The 22,988-nt window shown below is 38.0% G+C and overlaps 1 protein-coding gene across 1 annotated transcript in view; it reads left to right on the top strand.

Moving 5' to 3' along the window:
• The window catches only part of LOC137642681 (centrosomal protein of 135 kDa-like), a 495,143-nt gene that overhangs the window by 233,658 nt on the left and 238,497 nt on the right, over positions 1–22,988 (top strand). The window contains exons 4-11 of the mRNA XM_068375458.1: positions 2,155–2,322; positions 10,629–10,725; positions 14,628–14,793; positions 15,117–15,294; positions 16,470–16,636; positions 17,330–17,588; positions 18,940–19,199; positions 20,599–20,724. Of these exons, the coding sequence (XP_068231559.1) occupies positions 2,155–2,322; positions 10,629–10,725; positions 14,628–14,793; positions 15,117–15,294; positions 16,470–16,636; positions 17,330–17,588; positions 18,940–19,199; positions 20,599–20,724 (1,421 nt within the window). The remainder of the gene's footprint in view (positions 1–2,154; positions 2,323–10,628; positions 10,726–14,627; positions 14,794–15,116; positions 15,295–16,469; positions 16,637–17,329; positions 17,589–18,939; positions 19,200–20,598; positions 20,725–22,988) is intronic.

Here is a 22,988-nt window from a genome sequence, read left to right as displayed (position 1 = left end):
ACTACTTTAATTTTGCTATTGTATGTTTTTCATTTTCGACAATGTTGTTACTCTCTCTCTCTCTCTCTCTCTCTCTCTCTCTCTCTCTCTCTCTCTCTCTCTCTCTCTCTCTCTCTCTCTCTCTCTAGAATGACTTTATACAATTACTATGGAGGTGTCTCATTAAGATCTTTACTTATATTTAACTGCTTTGGAGTTCTTTAATTTTTGTCTGATATACTGTATATGCTTTCTTGAAGTATTGGTCATGAACATTTCTCTCCAATGAGTGACACAGATCATTTTTTGTAGCATTGAGTTACTTAAATTTCTTTGGATGTTACCTGGGGAGTAGCATTAGAGGGGTTCTTGAACATGGGCTGCTTCCTCATCCTTGATGTCAGACTTCATATTCTGACAGATAGTACTCTTTGATGGTGTGCGGTAGTTAAGATGAAAGTCAACCATATTGGTCAGGCCATAACATCTTTCTCCTTTGGCATATGGAATCCTCTGCCTTCCTTTATGTGTTTTTAAGTCATTGTGCCTCTCTCTTTTTAAGAAACAGAGTTTTCATCCCACACAGAAGAATGCCCATGAAAACTTAACTTGTCAATAACTGTTTTGGATGGCAATTCCCATTTTAACTTTGTTACTTTAAAGAATACCCTCAGTTTATAAGGTATATACGTATTATACCTCTCTGTGTGTTCATGCATCATTTTTTTCCAATATTAAGATTTTTCTTCTGATCGGTGGCTGGATTTAGAAAAAAATACAATGGTCATTACCACCTTCATCTTTTGATTGCTAGATTGTGGATGATCCCCTGTACAGTTAAACTTCCATTATATTGATGACTTCATACACCCAAATAGAAGGCTTTACATCAGCAATGCATTAAACCCCCTTACACACACTGTGCCATAGAACCCTGTCTTGTACCTATTTTTATGCTTCTTGGATATTAAGGTTCTCACCGTGCCAATTCTTCTTTCACCACATACAGTATACTGTGTAAACAGTTCGTGGCAACTGCTTAACAATCCCCTCATGTTACCTCCCCCCTTGTTTTCCCAAATAATTCAAGTCTCTTCTCAGACATTTCCTTACACCATATTGCCTTTCTTACACAGCCTATTCTATGGACATTATCACCATTACATCCATCATTTTGCTCTGTTATCTACGTTGTACTAACACAATCTAGCAAACTTTTTTTCCTCCCAATTTTCTCCCTCCCAAGTTTAGTTTAAAATATTTTTTGAGGAAACCTTATGCTATATTTCTAACAATCAAGCTTGGTTCCACACACATTGCCATAGGAGATTCCAGTCTCATTTACTCAGGGAAATCTATTCATACCAAACCATGTAGCTGTCTCTCCCATAACAAATCATTCAATACATCTCACCTGCATCGCATCCACACACATCTAAACCCTTAATACTTAACATTTTTTCTCTTTCTGCAAGAACAATTAGTTATATTGAGTTCCTAGTACCATGTCTAGCCATCTAGCCATTTAGTGACTTACATCACACCAATTAGAGAGGTTGCAGTAATTGGGTTTTCCTAGTACCTTATTGGAGTGAAAATCATGATTGACCTTGACATCAGAAGAGGGGCTTTAATCTGCCATTTAAGGGTCAGCTCCTCCCTCCATGGAGTCTGCTATCCTTTACCAGACATTGATATAACTGAGGTAAAATAAATCTACACCAAACCTTTGGTACAGTACTTCAAAGGGTAGCAATGTCTATATTTTGCTGTTTGGCACCAATACAGTTGGAGTTCTTAGTATAAATATCTTTAATTAGGCCTAAGCCATCATGTACATTTTATTTATATCTATGGCTGTCTCAAGATAATTTTTGTAAAGTGCATTACAAGGGATAATTTGATTGACATTAAGTTTGATTCTCCTACTAGCCAATTTTTTTTTTTATAGATGTAAAATGCAGTTTTTCAGAGTATGAATAGCACATCAAAAATTATTTGTGTTTTTATTTGGATTCCCTTTTTCTTAAATCTGTTGTCTTCTCTACCCCTTTCAAGACCTTTCATGTCATACCAGTTCCTGCAATTGACTAGGCTTTTCACAAAATAACAAGCTCTTCAAGTTAGGTTTATTTAGAGTATTCATTATTAGCAAAGTTTCATTGTGCATTTCAGAGCTGCAGAATGCATTACAGAAGCTAGAGGAGGAGAATCAAGACCTCCGGTTTATAGTAGGAGAGTACCAGAGGAAGACAGAGGATCTGGAGTTGGAATCCAGGAAAAAGACAGAGAGAATCCTCCAACTGCAGGAGAAGAACCTAAAAGCTATTGTCAACACTCCTGGTAAGATGAATAATGCTCAGCTTGTTTTATGTCTCCGATTTAACACATGAAAACAATGGTTATCCTCTAGTAGATATGTAAAAGAAGACAGCTTCACTCTTATTTATTTATCATATTGGACTTTTATCCAGTGCACCAAAAAGGGATTTTGACGAAGGAAAAATCTATTTCTGGGAAGAGGCCTGTGACGCCCGGTGAGAAAGGTCCTTCCTTATACCTTTCCTAATATAAATCTTCCAAATATACTAGAGAAAGATAAAAGCATGGAATGCAGAGGTTACAACCCTCGCGCGAACACCTTGTAGGTGTCGTGTATTAAACAAAGGCGTGTGTAAACCACTATTCACAGGTTGTCTTCCATTTAGATAATCCCTTCATCAATGGGGAGGGCCGTGACAGGCCCTAGATAACATGGTTGAACTCCCCAACGACACCTACCACGCGCGCCCTCTAGGACATCCTTCTGCAAGAACATATGGCTTGGCAAGGAAAAAGAGGGGTGGGGTCCGTATCAAATAACCGGGAAGGGTTTCACCGGGCGTCACAGGCCTCTTCCCAGAAATAGATTTTTCCTTCGTCAAAATCCCTTTTCTGGGGGGCCTGTGACGGCCGGTGAGAATGTACCAGAGAATGCCTTCCAAGCCCAATAAATTAATAACAATAAGGAGAAAACAAACACCATGTAAGGCAATAATACAATACTGTAAGTAAACATAAATCATAAACTAGCCATAGGCATAGGGGATGTAATGCTAAAATAATATGAGGACCAGGGATCACCTGAGTGTCCCGTCGTGAAAGGAATCAACCTTACATGTCTAAGCATATCCAAACTTTACAGGAATGATAATTACAATAACAGTTAAATCATAACAATTAAACATGGCAAAATAACTTAGGGCTAACGAACCACCCAGGAGAGTGGCGACGTGGTGTGAGAGGTGGTCAGGAGGGAGGAGAGAAGAGATGGAATAAAGAAAAAATCAGAGATTAATGGGGGGAGATAAGACTCCCCGCTGCAACCGTAGGGTATTTAAGGGCCTGTAAGTTCTTTAGATAGTGGCGTTTGAAAACCATAGGAGACTTCCAACCCGTGTATTTTTTAAGGTCATCAAAGTCCATGTTCTGGAAGTAATTGATAGAGGTAGCTATTGACCGTATATCATGAGCATGGGGAAATGATTCCGGGTTAGCATGTTTAATGAAGTAGAGGATTTGTTGTCTGATACCTTGAATGGTCAAAGTACCACCTTGTTCCCTGATAAATAAGGGGCCAGACGAGCGGGTGGCAGATCTAGCTAAAAAGGTCCTGAGAGTAGTGACTGGACACAGCGAAGGATCCTGGGGAAGAGAGATGATCTTCCAAGGGGACCACCTATTTTGCGGGTCCTCATTTTTTGCTAGGAAAGCTCTGTCTGGGGTAAGCAGTACTTCGCCTGTAGGGAGGAAATCTATGTTTTCCGGGTTACGTGAGAGCGCTGCTAGTTCTGAGATTCTAGCACCTGAGGCCATAGCTGATAGAAATAACGTCTTCCTAAGCAGAGCGATATAAGAGCAGGACTCGTTGTCAGTGTCCGACGCGAGTTTGAGGACATTGTTCAGAGACCAAGAGACTTTTTGTGGCCGATCCAACGGCCGAAGCCTAGCACATGCTTTTGGAATAGATGAGAAATAGGAATCAGCTAGATTAATGTTAAACCCAACCAGGAATATCTTCTTCAGAGCTGACTTGATGGTAGTTATAGTGCTAGCTGCCAAGCCCTTGTCAAATAAGAACCTAAAGAACGAGATGGCTAAATTCGGAGTCATACGAGTGTGGTCTGAATTCTTTAAGAAACCTGCTAATTTCTTAACAGCCGAATCATATTGACGAATTGTCGAGTCCCTTTTGTCCGCTTCGATGAAGAGAACGTTTTCTGGGTCAATGTTTGCGTCTTTATGCGCTGCAAACTTCATGAAGTCCACAAAGTTAGGGTTTTGGCTATCCTTGAGGAATCTGACACAGTCTGTGTTTGAATTACTTGGGTTAGTTTGGGGAATGGAATCCGGAAGGGTCGGAGTTTCAGCTCGAGGAGGAGAGGAAACCAACTGCTCTTTGGCCAGTGAGGTGCTACTAAGGCCACTGTCCCCCGGAAGGAGCGTAGTTTGTGCAATACTTTCATTAGAAGATTCACTGGTGGAAATAGGTAAATCTTCCTCCAATGGTTCCAATCCAGGGTTAATGCGTCTATGGCATAAGCCTGAGGGTCCATGTTTGGTGTCACATAACAAGGAAGTTTGTGATTCATCTGAGTTGCGAATAGATCTACCTGAAGGCCCGGAACCAGCCTGAGTATCCACTGGAATGAAATTATGTCCAGAGACCATTCTGATTCCAGTGGTTTCATCCTGGATAGTGAGTCCGCTATCACATTCTGGACTCCCGCTAGGTGGGTTGCTGACAGGAACCAGTTCTTTTCTGCTGCCAAGGTGAAGATAGTGACCAGGATCTGATTCAGGTTGGGCGACTTGGATCCTCCTCTGTTGATGCAGTGTACTACGGCTGTGCTGTCTGACACTACTCTGATGTGGGTCGACCTCGGAGGAGAGAGCCTCTTCAGGGTCAAGAACACTGCCATGGCTTCGAGAACATTGATGTGGAAGTGTTTCATGGCGGGTGACCAAGAGCCCTGAAACATCTGACGTTCGTAGTAACCCCCCCATCCACTCAGAGACGCGTCTGTATGAATTGTCACTTGTGGGGGTGGGAATTGAAGAGGAACCGATTTGGAAAGGTTCTTCGATTCGGACCATGGCTGTAATCTCATTTTCAAGACAGAGGGGATTTTCGAGACCTTGTCTCTTAAAGGTACTGTGGCTCTCTTTCTCCAAACTCGATTGATGTCTTTGAGTTTGGCTTTCAATAGGCGATCTGTTACTGAGGCGAATTGCAGAAGGCCGAGGATTCTTTCTAAGGCTCTTCTGGACACCTGCCTGTGTTTTAGAAAATTCTTGACCTTGGAAGCTATTTCTCTTACCTTTTTGGGAGGTAGAACCAGCTTGTGCCGTGCAAGGTCCCACTGTATGCCTAACCATTCGAAGCGGTCTGATGGAAGTAGGCGGGATTTTTGGAGATTGACCCGAAATCCCAGGTTGGCGAGAAAACGAAGTACTTTCTTCGTAGCTCTGTTGCACTCCAGGGCTGACCGAGCCCAAATAAGCCAATCGTCCAGATAAGCAACGATCTGAATCCCTTGGTTCCTGAGTTGTTCTAGCACCGTCTCTCCCAGTTTCGTGAATATCCTGGGTGCAATGTTGAGGCCGAAGGGCATGACTTTGAATGCAAAGGCTTTCCTGCCTAGACGGAAACCTAGGTAAGGAGAGAAGTTTCGAGCTATTGGTACATGATAATAGGCGTCGGTAAGATCGATAGAGGTGGTGACGGCCCCACGGGGAAGCAGGGTACGTACCTGAGAGATGGTCAACATCCGGAACTTGTCGCAGAGGATGTAAGAATTTAGCTTTGACAAGTCCAGGACCACTCTCAATGCCGACGAGCCTTTCTTCGGAACTGTGAACAGGCGGCCTTGGAACTTCAGCGATCGAACCCGTTTGATTGCTTTTTTCTGTAGTAACTCGGTGGTGTACTCTCTCAGAATGGATGTGGGTCTCTGGAAGAAGGTCACTGGTGGAGGAGGGGAACCTTGTGACCATTTCCACCCCAAGCCTTTGGAGACTATGCTGTGAGCCCACGGACTGAAGGTCCAACGGTCTCGAAAGTGGTAAAGTCTCCCCCCTACCGGAACTATATCATTGCGAGGGAGTGAATCTAGGTTCTTTCCCTCCTCGAGAACCCCTTGTCCTAGGTCCGCCTCGTTGACGGAACTGTCCTCTAGCCCTGAAGCTACCTCTCTGGTGTCCACGAAAGGAACCTGAGGGTCCGTAGCTAGGGATGTATGCGGGTGAGGGCATCCAAACGGGGTTGGGTTGGGTACCTGGGGGAGCAGTGAGGTAGACCACCTGTTGAGGGTGTTTCGGCTGTAGAGGAGACGAAGCAGTGGGAGACTGTGAAGACGAGTGGGCAATCGACGATTGTTGGTAGTGACCTCGGCTCGTCTTGTAAGGGGCAAACCTCTGTTTCTTCCTGAAGAAGTTTTGTTTTTGCCCTTCAACCCTCTTTTTGGCAGTGAGGCCCCACCTCACTTGCAAATTTTGATTTGCTCTCGCAGCATCTTGTAGTACCTTGTTCACCTCCTCCTGAGGAAAAAGGTTCTTACCCCAGCAGGGGGAAGCTATCAGCCTATTCGGTTCATGCCTGATCGTGGCCTCAGAAAGAACGTGCTTCCTGCAACTAACCCGAGCCGAACAAAACTCGTGTAAGTCGATTTGGAAGGACAGAGACAGGTTCTTTGTGAATATCCGGAACATGGTCTCGGTCGGGTAAAGTGAGGTTAGGGACTCCACGGAGGTAATGGAGTGGAGAGACCTAGCCAACCTATTCCGTGCCTCAAACTCAGTCTTGAGAAGAATATCTGGTAATTTAGGAAGCTTCTCGGAGAACAGATTAGAGGCACAGTCTGGGTCTAACTTCCCTACTGTGAAAGTAGCGGGGGCATCATCCCAGATAGTAACGGTACTCGGAATGAGCATGGAGGTGGGATCGGTCTCTTTAAGAGCTGGCATGGCAGAACCTTCTTTGATAGCCTGAAAAGTAAGAGCTGCCACTTTATCTGTAATAGGCAAGGTAATACCTGGAGAAGCTGTAAATATGGTGTAGGCTCCTTTGTGTGGGGTGAGCTTGGAATTAGTGCAACCCCAGTCTGACAACGTCCTGGCCCAGAAAGATTGGGCCTGCTCTTTAGGGAATATTACCGTTTCCTTCGGTACCTTGTCTAACCTAACCAAGGCATGTTCTTTCAATCGCACGAAGCCGTTGAATGGGAATTCTAGTCCCGGAGGGTAAAATTCTAAGTCCTCTAGAGGACGGGTGCCTATGCCCTCTAGAGTTATGGCACCATCAATATATGGAGCATGTAAGGCAAACCTCCAAGGGTTGTTTTTCTCGAAGGGAGGTAACTTCGATGCGTCCGGGGCTGAAGGAGGGGGCATCTGAGTTCCGGAACGGATGAGACTTGCCACCATATCTTTGAGCTCCGTCATAGCTCCTCGGTCTGCCCTAGACTGTTGAAGATATTGTTGTATCTGCTCTTTCACAATATCCCTGACCATGGCGGCGGATAAAGGGGGCTCCCGAGCTTGATCCTCTAACGAAGCCCTGGACTTAGTAGACTTTGACTTCTTAGGAGTCACGGTTTTAGGTATAGCAATATGAACATCAGGATCCTTTGAGGGTCCCGGAACCGGTGACACTGATAATGGCAAAGCTGAAGGCTTAAAGGTACGTAGTGGCTTCACCTTGGGTCGTACAGGAATGGAGGAACCTAGAGTAGAAGCCGTAGGTTTATCAAAGCCGTGAAAGGAAGTAGAAGAGGAAGGAGTGTGGGGTGAAAGGGGGTCCACCAACTCAACACCACCTACCTGCTCATCCATGGGTTCCTCGTCCAGACCTAGGTAGGGCCCGGCCTCCGTCACTAAAACCTCTTCCTCAGTTAGAATGGTTTCTCTAATCACTTCAATTAACGGGGCCGCTGTCTCCGGTGGAACTGCTGCAGTAGTAGAGCCTGGGAATAGGCGAGAAGCCATGTCTCCATCAAGAAGATAGGGTGCGCCAGCAGGCGCATTCCTCCCAAACCCTGACACCCAAGTCCGGAGAGTAGCTCTCGCCTCCCTGAGAGATTCATCATCAGCCTGAAAGAGGAGAGGGAATTAATGATGAAGTCAAAACTGAAGTCAATATACAAAGAGCAATTAATTCTTCGCAAAGAATATTAACAGGGCCACTAGAACCAACTTACCTCCTCGCTCAGGAGTAGGGCTGACAGCCCATAGCAGAGCATGCATGCCTCCGGAAACCATATCGTATAGGGGGCTTGTCCCGGTTCCCGAGAGAAGGATATGGCGCAATGGGCATGGGCCCGGCATAGATCATGGCCCATGGAATCAGTAAAGGCAGCGGAGCAGCCCCTGGCAGTGCAGCGGACTTTCTGTAAAAAGAAAGAAGACATAAGTCTGGATGTTCCTTGAGATTCTTGTCATTGACTTATGAATCAGAAACACTTGAATCTTAATTAATGTGTGAGTATGGTAGTAGCTAACACCTTAATAAAATAAGAAATTATAATAGAAAACCAGTAACCACATAGCATGAATCTCTAAACTTCATCGATATCACACTGTTAACTCCGGTTCTGGACTCCTGCTTGATCTCTGTTTTTACCGGAGGTCCGGTAGCAAAGGCCCGTCATCGTGAAATCGTGACCGTCTCCGGTACGATAACCTTATCCTCAATGAATGAGTTATCTCCAGTGAAGCCGGAGATACGATGAAAACGGGGGCCTTAACTGTGTAATTGTGATCAAACATGACAAAGGTTCGTGTGTAAAAGGCTTCAGCCGGAGTCCGAGTGCCGGATTTCACCGTTGCACTCCAAAAATCTGCTCCGGAACGATAACTAGTTCTCACCCAATGAGTATTCATTATAGCGGAGCATAACTCAAGGCGGAGCCAAGCATAACTCAAGGCGGAGCTAAGGGTGTCGGTATAAAACGACCCCAATTAATGACTCATACACTAACGTACCTAATAATAGTGTTAGCTATATTAACAGTAACCACATCAATAAATCGTTTATAATATTAAACGTACTATCATCAATTCTGATACTGAGAAGAGGCCTGAATAACCCGTGATCGTATAAAAACGGAGAACGGGAAATTCACCTCTCTTACTCAAAGAAAACGAGAGAAAGGATAACTCATACCTGTAGAACAGGAAACGAGCACTCTATGCTTTCGCTCTCAAGGTTACATATTAAAAATTAACATCACACAATAAATAAGAAATTTAATAAAATTGATTGCTTTTCTTAGTAATAGTAATAACGAAGAATAACGACAACGTAACCAAAAAACAAGGATATAGTCTAAAACGAACCCTCCAGGAGGGTACAAATTAACAGACTAAATCGCTAAGCTTTAAACCGTTACTATGCTTTAAAACGCTATCTTAAATCGCTATTCTTCGTAGGTCCAAATTGGACTTGCAAGCAAATAAATACCATAGTAAAAATTAATAATAATTAATGATAACATAAAAGGCCATAAAACGTAAGTGATATAACCTATCCGACAGAGTACCAGATGGGCCAAATTAACTAGAAAATTTACCGAAGCGAACATACCCAAAATGGCTGCCGATATCTCGGCAGGACAATCGCTTCCAAAACTAAAAACCACCATAATGGAAATAGAACAAATGCCCGGTACTGTCAAAAACTGCCAAAACAAACTATGGTACTTAACATTGGTAAGGGTGAAGTAACAACGTCAGTCATGTTAAAATAACGAGAAATTCTTCGAAAAAACACTGTGCCCAAAAAAACTATGCTTGCTTGAAGTCCAATTAAAGAAGGATGTCCTAGAGGGCGCGCGTGGTAGGTGTCGTTGGGGAGTTCAACCATGTTATCTAGGGCCTGTCACGGCCCTCCCCATTGATGAAGGGATTATCTAAATGGAAGACAACCTGTGAATAGTGGTTTACACACGCCTTTGTTTAATACACGACACCTACAAGGTGTTCGCGCGAGGGTTGTAACCTCTGCATTCCATGCTTTTATCTTTCTCTAGTATATTTGGAAGATTTATATTAGGAAAGGTATAAGGAAGGACCTTTCTCACCGGCCGTCACAGGCCCCCCAGAAATTGTATATCAACTGCCAAATATAGCCCATTCTTGCCATAAGTAGATTGAATATTTAAGGAATTCATTGTATCTCTTCTTACATAAAACTTATGGATCATTTAGGTTGGGTAAATATGTTAAAGAAATATTCTATCTGTGTAACAGGTATAAAAACACTTTAATAATCTTACCTGAATTGAATACCTAATTGGCCCTCATCTGCATTGATTCAGTTTTTTAATTATAACTTAATTTTGTTGAATAAGTTTAGGCAATATTCAGGATGAATCTTATATTTTAATATGATAGAAAGATCTGTATTCTAATATTTACAAATGAATTAGGTTTGTTGAAGGGTCATACTATTGTTTTATTTTTGACAGAAAAATATATGATTTGGTCAGTAATAATCATAACCATTAAAGAATATATAATGTGAGTCATCATGCTATCAAAATAGAACTTTAATTTCATTTTAATTCTTTTCATAATTTTGCTTTGTTTGATGTGTTCTGTTTTGTTTTTAGGTGGTCGGAAGAAGCAGATACCTTTCCATCGCCAGCGTTTAGAAATCACATCTCATCTTCCAGAGAAAATCATGTCTTCCTGTAACAAGTGTTCAAAGTAAGAATATATTTGTGATGTACAGTATGTGTAGTCAAATTTGATTTGCAACTTATTGTCTGTATCTAGCTAAGGACTGAAGAAAAGTAGGGATGAGGGAAAGATACGAGTACTTCAGTGAACCCTTTCGATTTTAGAGGCAATTTAATGGTTTGTGCTAACTGTATGTACATACATACATATACCAAGGCACTTCCCCCAATTTTGGGGGGTAGCCGGCATCAACAAATGAAACAAAAACAAAAAAGGGGACCTCTACTCTCTACGTTCATCCCAGCCTAACAAGGGACTCAACCGAGTTCAGCTGGTACTGCTAGGGTGCCACAGCCCACCCTCTAGGATAATTCTAAAGTTTTATAAGCACCCAAAAGTTGAGAGCTTTTTTAACTCCATAAAGAAATAATGTTGATGTGACATAGAAGATAAGAGGGACAAGTGGATCCGAAGATGTATAGCATATCCCTCAGTACTCAAAAGGAAATGGTTAAAGTTTTTTTCTTTTCATAAGTCGGGTAGCCACAGGAGTACCTGTCATAAGTTGGGCAGCGACAGAAGTACCTGTCATAAGTTTGGGTAGCCTCAGGGGTACATTAACCTCTTCATTGTGAAGTTTAGGTCTTTACTGTCATTTACTGTGTCAACCCACTTCCTTACTCTTGAGACATTTTCCAAATATATCATGACACAGATCATGTTTTCAATACAAACCTATTACTTTTATTAACTTCATGATGCACCTACACAATTCCCCAGGCACTCCAAAGAATAAAACAAATTCTTCCAGTTCCACCAGGCTTAATATGGATTGGGATTCTACACCCCTTTGGTGGTGAACTGGGTAATTTTTTTTTTAGATTTCTTTACCATCTACAAAGAAACGTGGGTTAGGAGAGCAAGATAACTTCTTGTTAATTAACAATTTTGAATAATAGAATAAAAAAATAAAAATTATATTCATTTAACCTCAAACCTATTAATAGCCATTTAGATGAGAAGGATCTTTGTTTTCCAACAGAATGATAAAATCTACACAATGAACCATGAAAACTAGCATTAATGATTGAATTGTACCAAAAAGTTATGAATATTGATAAGAGTTCATGAATTGGACTTGGATCTTGTTACTAAAGCTGTGGATTTTACTTTACCGAGCATGGATGTAATTCCTACTAAGCCATTGGGGCATGGAAAGTATTACCCTAGAATACTCAGCTAGGAAGGAAAGAGGTATAGATCATGTAGATGAAGATGAATCTTGTACAGCCAACTTTCGGGGACTGCTGAAATTTTGTCTACGGCAGCTTCAGGCTCAACAATACGTATAGTCATGTATAAGGTCTGGAAAGTAAAACTGCAAAAGTTGATCAAAAACCTCAGGAAATGGTGTTTAAATCATAATTTACATAAAGCTTTCTGGTAAAATTACCCAGAGGTGGACATAGCCTTTATTTTGTCCCCTAACCTTTACTTGACCTGCTTTGTACTTGGTTGTTATGACTCTCCTAGCCAAAAGAGTGTTGTGATTTCCTAAACTTCTCAACTGAACAAGTATATAAAAACAAATGAGAATCCCCTTCCAATAAGACCAAGTTTTCTTAGGCTAATTCCATGCAACTCTGGACTGGGCCTAGGAGATCTTAATAATTTACTGCCTAAGTAGAAAGGACAAATGATGGAGAAGCATTAAGTTAGGAAGAAGCTGTCAATGTCTTTGCAATAAAATGGGGTTCATAGGATAGGTCAAAAGTCTCCCAGTTTTCTATTTTTATTCCTTGGGTAGTTGAGTCATAAGTTTCCCTCTCTCATGGGGCAGAAGTAAAAGCTATTGAAATACACTCAAAGGGATTCTTTTTTAGTGAAACATGGTCTAAGGTCTGTACAAAGTTGGATAAAGGCTTTAGTATCAAGGGTTGCGTCTCACCAAAGTGGCTAAACAGTCTAAGGGTGACCTTACTTTTTGAAATATCCTTTTCTATCCATATGATGAACTAAAATCTATGACCTTGCTCTGAAATACATTTGCCAGTAAAGATAAAAAGACTTTGATAGTGGACAGAACTTCTGCTAGCAATTTAAAAATGTCCTCTTTTTCCCTAAATAAAAATAGAATATCAGTGTTTCCTTGTCACCTAGTTCAGAATACACTCCACTTAGATTGGTTCACCTTGGTAGTGGACAATTTTCATAGGTTAGCAATTACCTTGGCTCCCTAGATGAAAAAACTTCTCCAGATATGGTATCATATGTTAACTAAGTCAGTAGATTGAGGAGAACTGAGATTTATAGAATTAATTTAAGGGAGAACGCATCTGTTTCTCCTTGCTTGTAAGGCTTTGGAGTGTCCTCTAGGAGATTCAGCAAGTCTAAAAACTAATCATGTTGTGTTGTCTTAACTAATGGGCCTCATCTTTTACAGTACATTTGTAGCCTAAGTGACAATGAATATGATGCTTATACTTTCAGGCTTTCATATGGCACCGTGAAAGCGTCAATTCCCCATGTTTTACATCTGGGAGGTGAGAACATTGGTCAGAAACCATTTTGGTGTTTGATAGTTCACATGTGTACCTCGGCCTCCAGATAACCCTCTAGGCCTGTGGGTGGTGCAACCAATCTGCTTTACAAGTACAACTTACATCCCCATGCCAAGAGTGTTAGCTACTATATTATTGTCTTTCCTTGTTGAAATCTTGTTGTGTAGCATTATCGTGCTCAAAGTGATATTATGACAAAATTATACATAGATGGGACTTTGGTCCTCCCTCCTTTTATAGACAAGCCACCTTGGTAGAATGATCTAGCATAATACATAAAACTTTGATTGACAGGTAGAAAAACTTGGAGAGCTAGAAAGATTACCTTTAGTTCTAATAAGGCTATTTCTTTCTGTGGATAGCAACAGTTCTCATATTGTTGGCATTGGTGGAACATTTATGTGGATTTTCTTGGAGGTCAGTACTGGAAACCTGTATGGACAAGTTGAGGTAGACTTAAACTTGTTCAATGGGATCTGAAGAGATCTTTTTGGGAACTGGCTATAAGACACCAACTTCTTGGTGTCTTATAGTTTGGACCTCGGGGATCTCTTTTAGGAGTGACATAAGTCTCATCTCTTTAACATGTATAGATCTATCCTCAAGTAGATGGCTTTAGATTAGGCATGTCGCAGTAGTTAACCAGCTTAACCAACTATTTTTTACTGCATATGCCATAATTCAAAATCAAGTTAGCAACTATGCATTCTTTCAGCATGATTCAAGTACAGTACAGTGGTAGATATATCTTGAGTGTTCTGTTATGAAGGATGAAAATTATTGGTTGATATTTATGGATTCTTCTTTTGTTTAGGCATGTGAAGAATGACAGTCCTCATAGAATAAACTCTGAAACTCATGAGAATAGCACAATTGCCTATTGTCCATAGGGTTAGGTGTTTATATACTATATTATATTGTATTATAATGTTACCAGCTCTATTCATATCTAGATGTTTTTATTTATTCATTTGAGTTTGTGTTAATAAAGGCAATATGTGATTTCTTGTAATATATTTCTACAGTTTATATGTATTTTTATTTTGAAATACAGTTTTAACAAGTGTTTCCTCCCATGAGCCTGCTAATACTTTGGTACTTTAAATTACTGTTAGATTTTTTAATTATGTTAATTATTGCTCCTTGTTTTGTTAGCTATTATTGATACTTTTTTGAGTGGATATGAACACCCTTCACCAGTAGCAGAAGCAGTATAAACGGATAAGTTTTAATGATATAATTACTTTTAGATTTGTTTATGTTTAAGGGATTATTGTGTAATTGATTAATATTTAAGATATATGATTTACTATTTTTTCATATGTTCTGCTTTTATTGAAGCTTTAAGGTACTTCTTGATTACCTTAGGTGTGGCTGTGCTGGTGCAGGTCAGTACCCAAACAACAATGATGCCTATTTGGCTGACCTCCTACGAATGACAGACCAGAAACTTCAGGATTTACAACATGAGGTTGAGTGCAGTCGAAGGCAGGCTAAAGAAAATGAGAACCAGTGCAATATGCTCAAGAAACAGGTGTAGTTATGCTTATTTGTCTGTTTGAATGAATTTAGTTAATCATATAATTATGTATGTCTGCCTACTTATAAGGTATCTAGTAAAGTAATCATATTTTTTATGTGTGTGATTTTAGTTATTGTGTATTATTATTAAAAAGAATTATTTTGGATTTTCCTATTTTTGTGCATACAGTACTGTAGTTACTATTCATTGTTATTATGACACCCCTTATTATCTTTGAGAATGTTGAATAGGTATTTGGTGAAAGTTTCTGTTGGGGGTAAATTGATTAGAGAACATGTCTTTATTCCTTTTTTTTTTTAAATTTTGCTTCACAGATTGCCAACAGAGAGGCAGAGATTGGAAGACTGCAGGGTCTCTTGGAAGGAGGTCGTTCAGTAGCAGCTATCATAGAAGATAACAGATTACAAGCAGCTCATGCTCATCTTCATCAGCTACAGCTTCACAATGATATGCTTACTAAGACCAATATACACCTTGAAGGGAAACTTAAAAGTAAGTCAAGGATTTTTTATCAGAATTACAGAACTGCTAGCAGTTTTCATTATAGTTGCCACAACCTTTCTTTTGTATATATTTTTAACAATAAGTTTTATGGAGCATATGGGGAGGAGAGTGGACATTTAAATGAACATGAGGTGTGTAGAAATTACGTTTTACTATTAAAATTCAGTTTATTTTATGAACTTCCCCTAATGTTATATTGCTGACTCCCACACACTGATAAAAGTGGGACACCAGTGGAGGAAGGAGATAGGTCATTTACAGAATTAGAATATTAAGACTAGACTCAACTGGTCTAGATTAAATGTAACAAACCATTTCAAAATAATTTGAAATATGGGACTCCAGACTGTTTTTTTTTTTAAATATTTGAAATTTGCGACTCAAAATTGACTGTAGGGGATATCATATGTCTAATTACCTATCTGTATAACCCCGGCACCATGTAACTATAACTTTTTTTTTTTATTTAGATTATAAAATCAAATAACTGAACTCAAAAAAGTTAATAGACCACATTGACAGCAACCACTATAGGACCTAGAGCCCAGCAATCTCAATAAGTAAACCAAAATTCATCAAGATAATGTTAAGGGTATTTTGACATGGTATGCCAATGATCTGCCACTAAAATTTTCCAAAGAAAGATTTCTGCAAAAATTAAGAAATGTAGCTCTACTCCTGAAATCTTTAACCTTGATGCTTTTATTAGATTTAGCTGAACCTCTTGTATACTGTTAAACCATTTTAAAATTCCAAAATGTAACCCTGACTACTGGAGGCCTTTCAGTCTTAGAAGTACCAAATGCATGTGCTATATTACATGAAATGGATTGATCTAATCGCAGATGCTTGAGTAGTGAATTAAGTATTGATCCATATCCCTTAATGGCTAAAAATGAAAGGGTCGCATACACTAGTAATAAATCATCTCATGGTGATGCAAATTATATTATGTGGTTATTGGCCTAGAGTTTCAATTTAATTAGGCTTATAGGGGGATGTAGATACTACTTCATACTTTTAGACCTTATTACTGAGAGAAACACTGGAAGATTGATAAAATTTTATTATGTACAGTATATGCAATTTAGAAGGATTATTTTAATATACAGTGCTGTAATACTGTATTGAGAATTGTCATTTTTTTTATATCAAACTTTCAGATATTCTTGGAGACACCCATGAGGCCATGCACAGGGCTGTCAAATTAGCAGATGAAAATACAGATCTTACAAATGAATTGGAGAACATTGAGAAAACAAATAGATTGCTGGAAGAAGATGCTGTAAACACAGCTGAAACACTTACTCAGAGATTAGAAGATGCTAGAGTAAGTTTCTATTAATTTTAATCCATTTTGTCATTTCTGTAGATTCGTAAGACTCACCCAAAGAATTTTATATTAGATTAGAGGTGAAACCTGGAGTAAGTCTAATGCAGTTGCATAGTGAAAATTAAAGATACAAAGAAAAAAGAATTTCTAGTAACTGGTTCCCACTTATGGGGTATAAAGTAGACAAGGTTTTAGATTGTATTTGTGGTGATGCGCAATTATAATAAAGTAAGTTTCATACTATTTATTAGGATTTATACTAACCTTTTTCTGAAGTAATAGTGGGCTTTGAGATACACACACACAAATAAGTATATATATATGTGTATATATATATATATATATATATATATATATATATATATATATATATATATATATATATATATATATATATACTGGTTTGTGTATATATATATATATATATATATATATATATATATATATATATATATATATATATATATCTATATACTGTATATATACATATATATATATATATATATATATATATATATATATATATATATATATATATATATATATATATATATATATATATATATATATATATATATATTTATCTATCTGTGTGTGTTTGTGTGTATTGTAATATTTAATATATAATAATAGACTTTTAAAATTTAGTTTTATATCACTCATAAATTGATGGTGTTTTTTTATTATCAGGAAAAATTGATGGCATGTGAAGCAGACCTGGCTGAGCAGCATCGCCTTTTCCATTTAATGAGAGATGAGAGAGATAGGCTTTACAAAGAGCTTGTTCAGCTTCGCCATAACCATTCAAGACTATCCCACGACCATACACGACTGGTTACAGAGAGAGTACCAATGATAGATGAAAACAGGAAAATGGAAGACCTCTTGAAAAAGGGACAAGAGGAAAAGAAAACTCTTGTGGACAAAATCAACCACTTAACAGTGTCTTGTTAGTAATGTGTTTTTCATTTTATTGTAGTCATTAGAAAACTATGGAATATGAAATCATACTTATTTTGTAATCATTATAAAAGTTTGTAAAGAAAAATTGTTCCTATACATATACAGTACAATATAAACCTTTTGTCCTTTAAAATATGGAGATGTCTTTAGCAGAGCTGGAACGGTCACAACTAGTACAGATGTACTGTTGCCTCCTATCCAAGATTATTTACTTTTTCTTATACTATTAGTTTGATTGGTGATATCAGCTTGTGTATGATAATGAAGTGAAGCAGAATTGCAAATGCACGCTTTAATAACTTAGAGGGTCGAGATACCAGCTAGGACCAGGGCTCATGAAGTCAGGGGTATGGGCTCCACCCTAACCTTCAAGAGGAATCTTGTAGTTGGCCAGGTGTTGAAGACTGGAGTTTTGATACAGCAAACAACTTTTTACCTAGGGAGTGTACTACCCACAAGTTCCTCGAAACTTTTGTTCTTGGTCCTGTGGTGGCTGCTCATATAGTTATGTAGCCAGCCCTGCTCCCTCATGGGGCAGGCAGCATCTTTTCTATGGTAGTGTTTACATGAAAGTCTGGGATGACTTGCTCTTCTCCTTTGTCATTCCTTCCCCTCTCTTGGGTATGAAGCATTCATACTGTTACTCACTGGATCTGACTTGATGTTGCTAAACTACACCTCTGAGCTTCCATTTTATGATATAAAGAAGTATCTCCCCCATCCTTCCTTGATGAGGGGGCAGTCAGAATATATACTCATGGATCATCATACCCCAAGTTTATTATTCTGGGTTGCTCGGTGAAGGGATTCCTCCTTTGACCAAGTACCAATCTTCTTGCACAGGCCAGTCCTTATCAGAATATTCATCTCTATGGCGAACATAAAGGAAGTTGCTGGAGACATCTCCTTGTTCCTATACAACACTAGGTAGACTGACGCTTCCAGGGAAGATAAAAAAGCAACCAATTCAGTTCTAGGACAACTTCCGACCAACCAATTAGCGAATCATCCTATTTTTAAGGACAAATGGTTTGTATACACATAGGAACAAATAATAGATTGCAAAAGTAATTTGTATTTTTCCTAGCAGTACAAACCTAAGGCCTTGAAAGTTTTAACTTCCCACCTCATCCATCCCTCTCAGTTCTGAGAGGTTTTGGATGAGATTCTTGCTTGCTCTCACCACCTGTCATCAAATACCTCATTAACGAATTTAACGGCCTTTCCAGCTCCACTATAGACCTCTCCATATTTTAAAAGATAAAGGTTTGTATAGCTAGGAAAAATTCCAATTACTTTTAAAATTGTTTATTTTTTATTGTTTAAATATATTTCAGTGGAAGAGGCTGAAACAGAAAAGTTGCGCTTATCAGTGGATGGAGAGAGCTTACGCCAAACTATAAAAGAGTTGACAGAGCAGAAGGAAGCAGCACAACAAGGAAAGGACTTCTACATTGGGGAGACAGAAAAGCTACAAGCTCAAAATAGAGAATTAGAACAAGAAAGAGACTATTATAAAGATGAGTCACATAAGATTACAATGCAGAAGGCAGACATGGAGCAAGAACGGGACTACTACAAGGATCAAACAGGAGAGGTGGGAAATATAGTTTTTGTTACTAACATTTTATCTAGAATGTGTAAGAACTAAAAAATACAATGAAATTACTTTTATCTTATTTTTTTAGATACTCAACTTGATATATTATGATGATAGAAGTGTAGGTACTTGATGTATGTTCATTGAAATTACAATCCTTTTTATTTACTATACTTATACTGATAACCTGGTAAGGAACTGACAAACAGAATGCCAAATAGCATTTTAAATGTGATTTTCCATTATTAGAGTTAGTTGTAGCTCCTGTCACATGTATTAGGTATTCACATTCCATGACTTGATTTTCAATAGAGTAATGTGTATGTATCAAGCATTTTTTTGGGCATACCTCACATTCCTATTCACATTTTCTCTTTATTGTTAGTCTGACTCATATTTTATTCTTTTTTGCACCTTCTGAAGTTTAATCATTGTTATCATGAAAATGCAACTTTTTGAAATTTAATGTATTAGTGAGATTCGTATTGACTGTTTGTACATATTTGTTATAAACAAATTTTTTGTTAATTTTTGTTAATATTTTGCCTCTTACTCAGAATTTATCTTTCATACTTTTTTTGTGGGATATTACTAGTGGATAGTTAGACATGTACTCTAGTAATCAATAGTGGATCAAGAGAGAAATATCGAGTAACCTCAAACATTGACTTATATGAGTTCCCTTGCCGTTGAGTAATTTGATGCAAACACTCATACTCGCCTAACCACCGTGTTGTGCATTCATAGTCAGTAGCCTTGGCTTATGATTTCATTCAAGTGCATAAAAATGTCCATATTATGAGAATGCATATTAGAACAGAAAGTTCCATATGAAAATGATACTGTATATTCATGAGGATTATACATAGAAATACTCCAAAGAGTGATTATAATTGTGGTCAAGGTTGCTAGTCCTTTACAAAAACTTTACAGTGATATCTTATCATATGAAATGACAGATATAAATTGGTCTTCACTTTCCTGGGTAGCTATTAATTGGAGTCTTTGGAATTCATTTAAAAATTATATGTTCCTCAAATTCAAACCCCTTCACAGACTTATCCAGTTTACACACACTATCTCTGTTGTGCAGTGTGTCCATATATGAAAACACTTGATACTTGACTTGGGAGTCTCATCCATACCTAATCACTTTGGTGAATTAACCAATTGTTTATAACTGGATTATCACTTAATCAGACATTTGATCATTCACAATTAAAGATAAGAGGCTTGTATCTATGGAACAAGATTTATTTTGAATTTTGTTATCTTCATTGTGTAAAAGTCAATTTTTCCTCTCTTAACAAAAAGCTTGAGTCAATTGAAATGTAATTAAACAGATGAAATTAGCTTTAAAATATTTTGTTTGTCATTCAACATTTATCCTCTACAGCTTTTGAGGGACAAGCAGAGTATTGAACAGGCAAAGGATTTCATGGGTGATGATGTTAGAAAATTACAAGCCCAAGTGAAACAACTTCAGTTGGAGAGAAATTACTTCAGCGATCAACTCAGTGAGGTAAAGTATAAAATTATTTAATTTCAGAAGTCCGTTTTACATACTTGGGGTGTGTTTTAATTCATTTGTTTCTGAATGCAAATATCCATAAGTTTAGTATAGACCAGATTATTATTAGAGGCTTATTTGAGTTTAAAATACCTAAGATTATTTTAAGGAAATCTGCAAAATTTTACAATTTTTTTCTTTTTCTTTCCTATTTATCAGTTTTCTTGACTTGAAAGTTGATAGGTATATTATTTGCCCTTTTATTATTATAGAATAGAACGGTCATCAAAATATAGTATATTTTTATAGAATTAGAACATTTCAAATGAACAGTTTTTCTAGCTTCAAGTAATTGCAGGTAGTAATTTGGATTTGTAACTTATGGGTAATGCATTCATTTACTTTCTGAATATTGTATAAGTAAACATGTTCTTTTCATTAATGATACATTTGTATCTCTGAACAAATTACATAAATTAGTTCATGCACATGTTTTTACTTTGGTATATGACTGTACTTCTTAGTGAATAGTTTGGTACGTCCCCTAATATCGCACTTCCAATAAGAGGCATGTGCAAGATCAGAAATTTTTTAAGGTTTAAAACTGAATATAGAAATGTACAGTAGTTTTTAGATTCATAATATTAGAGAAGAAAGAATTGTGAATAAATCAAATAGGTGAATCCTCAAGGTTTTGAAGAAAAAGGGTACTTCATAGAAATTGTTATAATTTGAATGATACACGGTAAATAGTTATTATTTGAATTAGAATATCTAGAAATCTTGTGCTATTTTTTCTAAGATTGAAGAGCTTTGGCCAAAATAAAGAATAAAAGAAAATTTTTTTTCATGACATACATAAAATCCTTTGGTGCTGATGAAAACAGGGGCTGATGAAATGAAGGATTTTTATTAAGATGTTACCATTTTGATATATCATTCTTCTTAAAGCTGCACCCTTGGCCAGGAGCAATTGAGTTTTAGTGTGATTTTAGGTGACTTAGTTCTCATTTCCTAGTTAGGATAAATACAACAGAGGAATCTTTTCCAAGTTTGTAAATCCTTGATTTTGTTCATGATATAGAGTAAATAAGGTACTGCCATTAAAAGTTGATTTTAATTGAATTGCATACCTTGTACAGTATTGTTGAGAACTCGCATGTTCCTTAGTTCAACCCTCTACATCCCAACAATATCCTTGGCCTTCTACTTCTCATCAATCTCCTTCTTGAAATCAGTATAGGGGTGCAGAAGTAGGTCTAGGAGTGATCCATTTTTTTTGTTGAAAAAATATTGGTTTTATCAGAAAAATTTTGCTGCGTCTAACAGGGAAGGAAAAGTTAGCAAATCCAACAAGTGACAACAAGTGATCACTAAAGGTAAGGGCAGACAGTCTCGTTTCTATCAAGTTCAGTCTTGCTCTGTCAGATCTGTAGGTGATAGTAATACTAAGGGAGTGCTACCAGTTACTTTTCAAATTTCAACCCCCAATATCCATATTACCAAAGTCTTTTTCTTTGTATCTCTACTGTTGGGGAAATAAAAGATTTTGCTAGAAGAAATATCCTCTTTAAAGAAAGGAGCGGTAGAAGAAGTTCCGGTTCCTTCGTTGGGATTTTACAATTATTTGTTTTTGACATCGAATGCTTCTGGATGGTAGAGACCAGTTCTAGATGTTTCTTGTCTTGACAAGGTTTTAGCTTTTACCAGATTCTTCATGGAGACCCCTTCTCCAGTTTCAGTTGCAATACAAAGGTTAAGCTGGATGTTTTGAATCAACCTTTCAGATGTTTATATCCATATTCTGGTTTACCTACATACACAGAAGCAATCCCTTAGATTCAAGTTTCAGTTGCCTGTGATTTGGTTTCAGCTGAGTAGAACTCAAGTTATGACTAGAGTGATGACTGCAGTATGAAAGTGGTTATACCTAGGAAGGGTAATCTTTATCTCTTTATCTAGACAATTTGTTGCATTTTCATTTACAATAAAGAGGTCCTGTTATCAATACTGAGGATTGTAGTTAATCATAAGAAGCCTTGTTTGATTCCATCAGTTCTTTATGTGGGAATGACTATAGACTCAGTTCTTTTTCTAACTTTTCCACTGGAAAGAAGAATCATCATTTTCTGTTTATGGTCAAAATAATCAAGAAAGAGAAATTTCTATTATTACACAATTGGATGCTCGACTCAGAAAGAGGAAGTGCATTCAGTTTCATCTAAACATCTAAACAGTATTGGGACAGGTCAATAGATAAAAAACCATTTTAAATA

Source organism: Palaemon carinicauda, chromosome 6 (genome assembly GCF_036898095.1).
Source record: "Palaemon carinicauda isolate YSFRI2023 chromosome 6, ASM3689809v2, whole genome shotgun sequence".
NCBI lineage: Eukaryota > Metazoa > Arthropoda > Malacostraca > Decapoda > Palaemonidae > Palaemon > Palaemon carinicauda.
The sequence above is the reverse complement of the archived record's forward strand: the minus strand, read 5'-3'. Positions and strand labels throughout refer to the sequence as shown.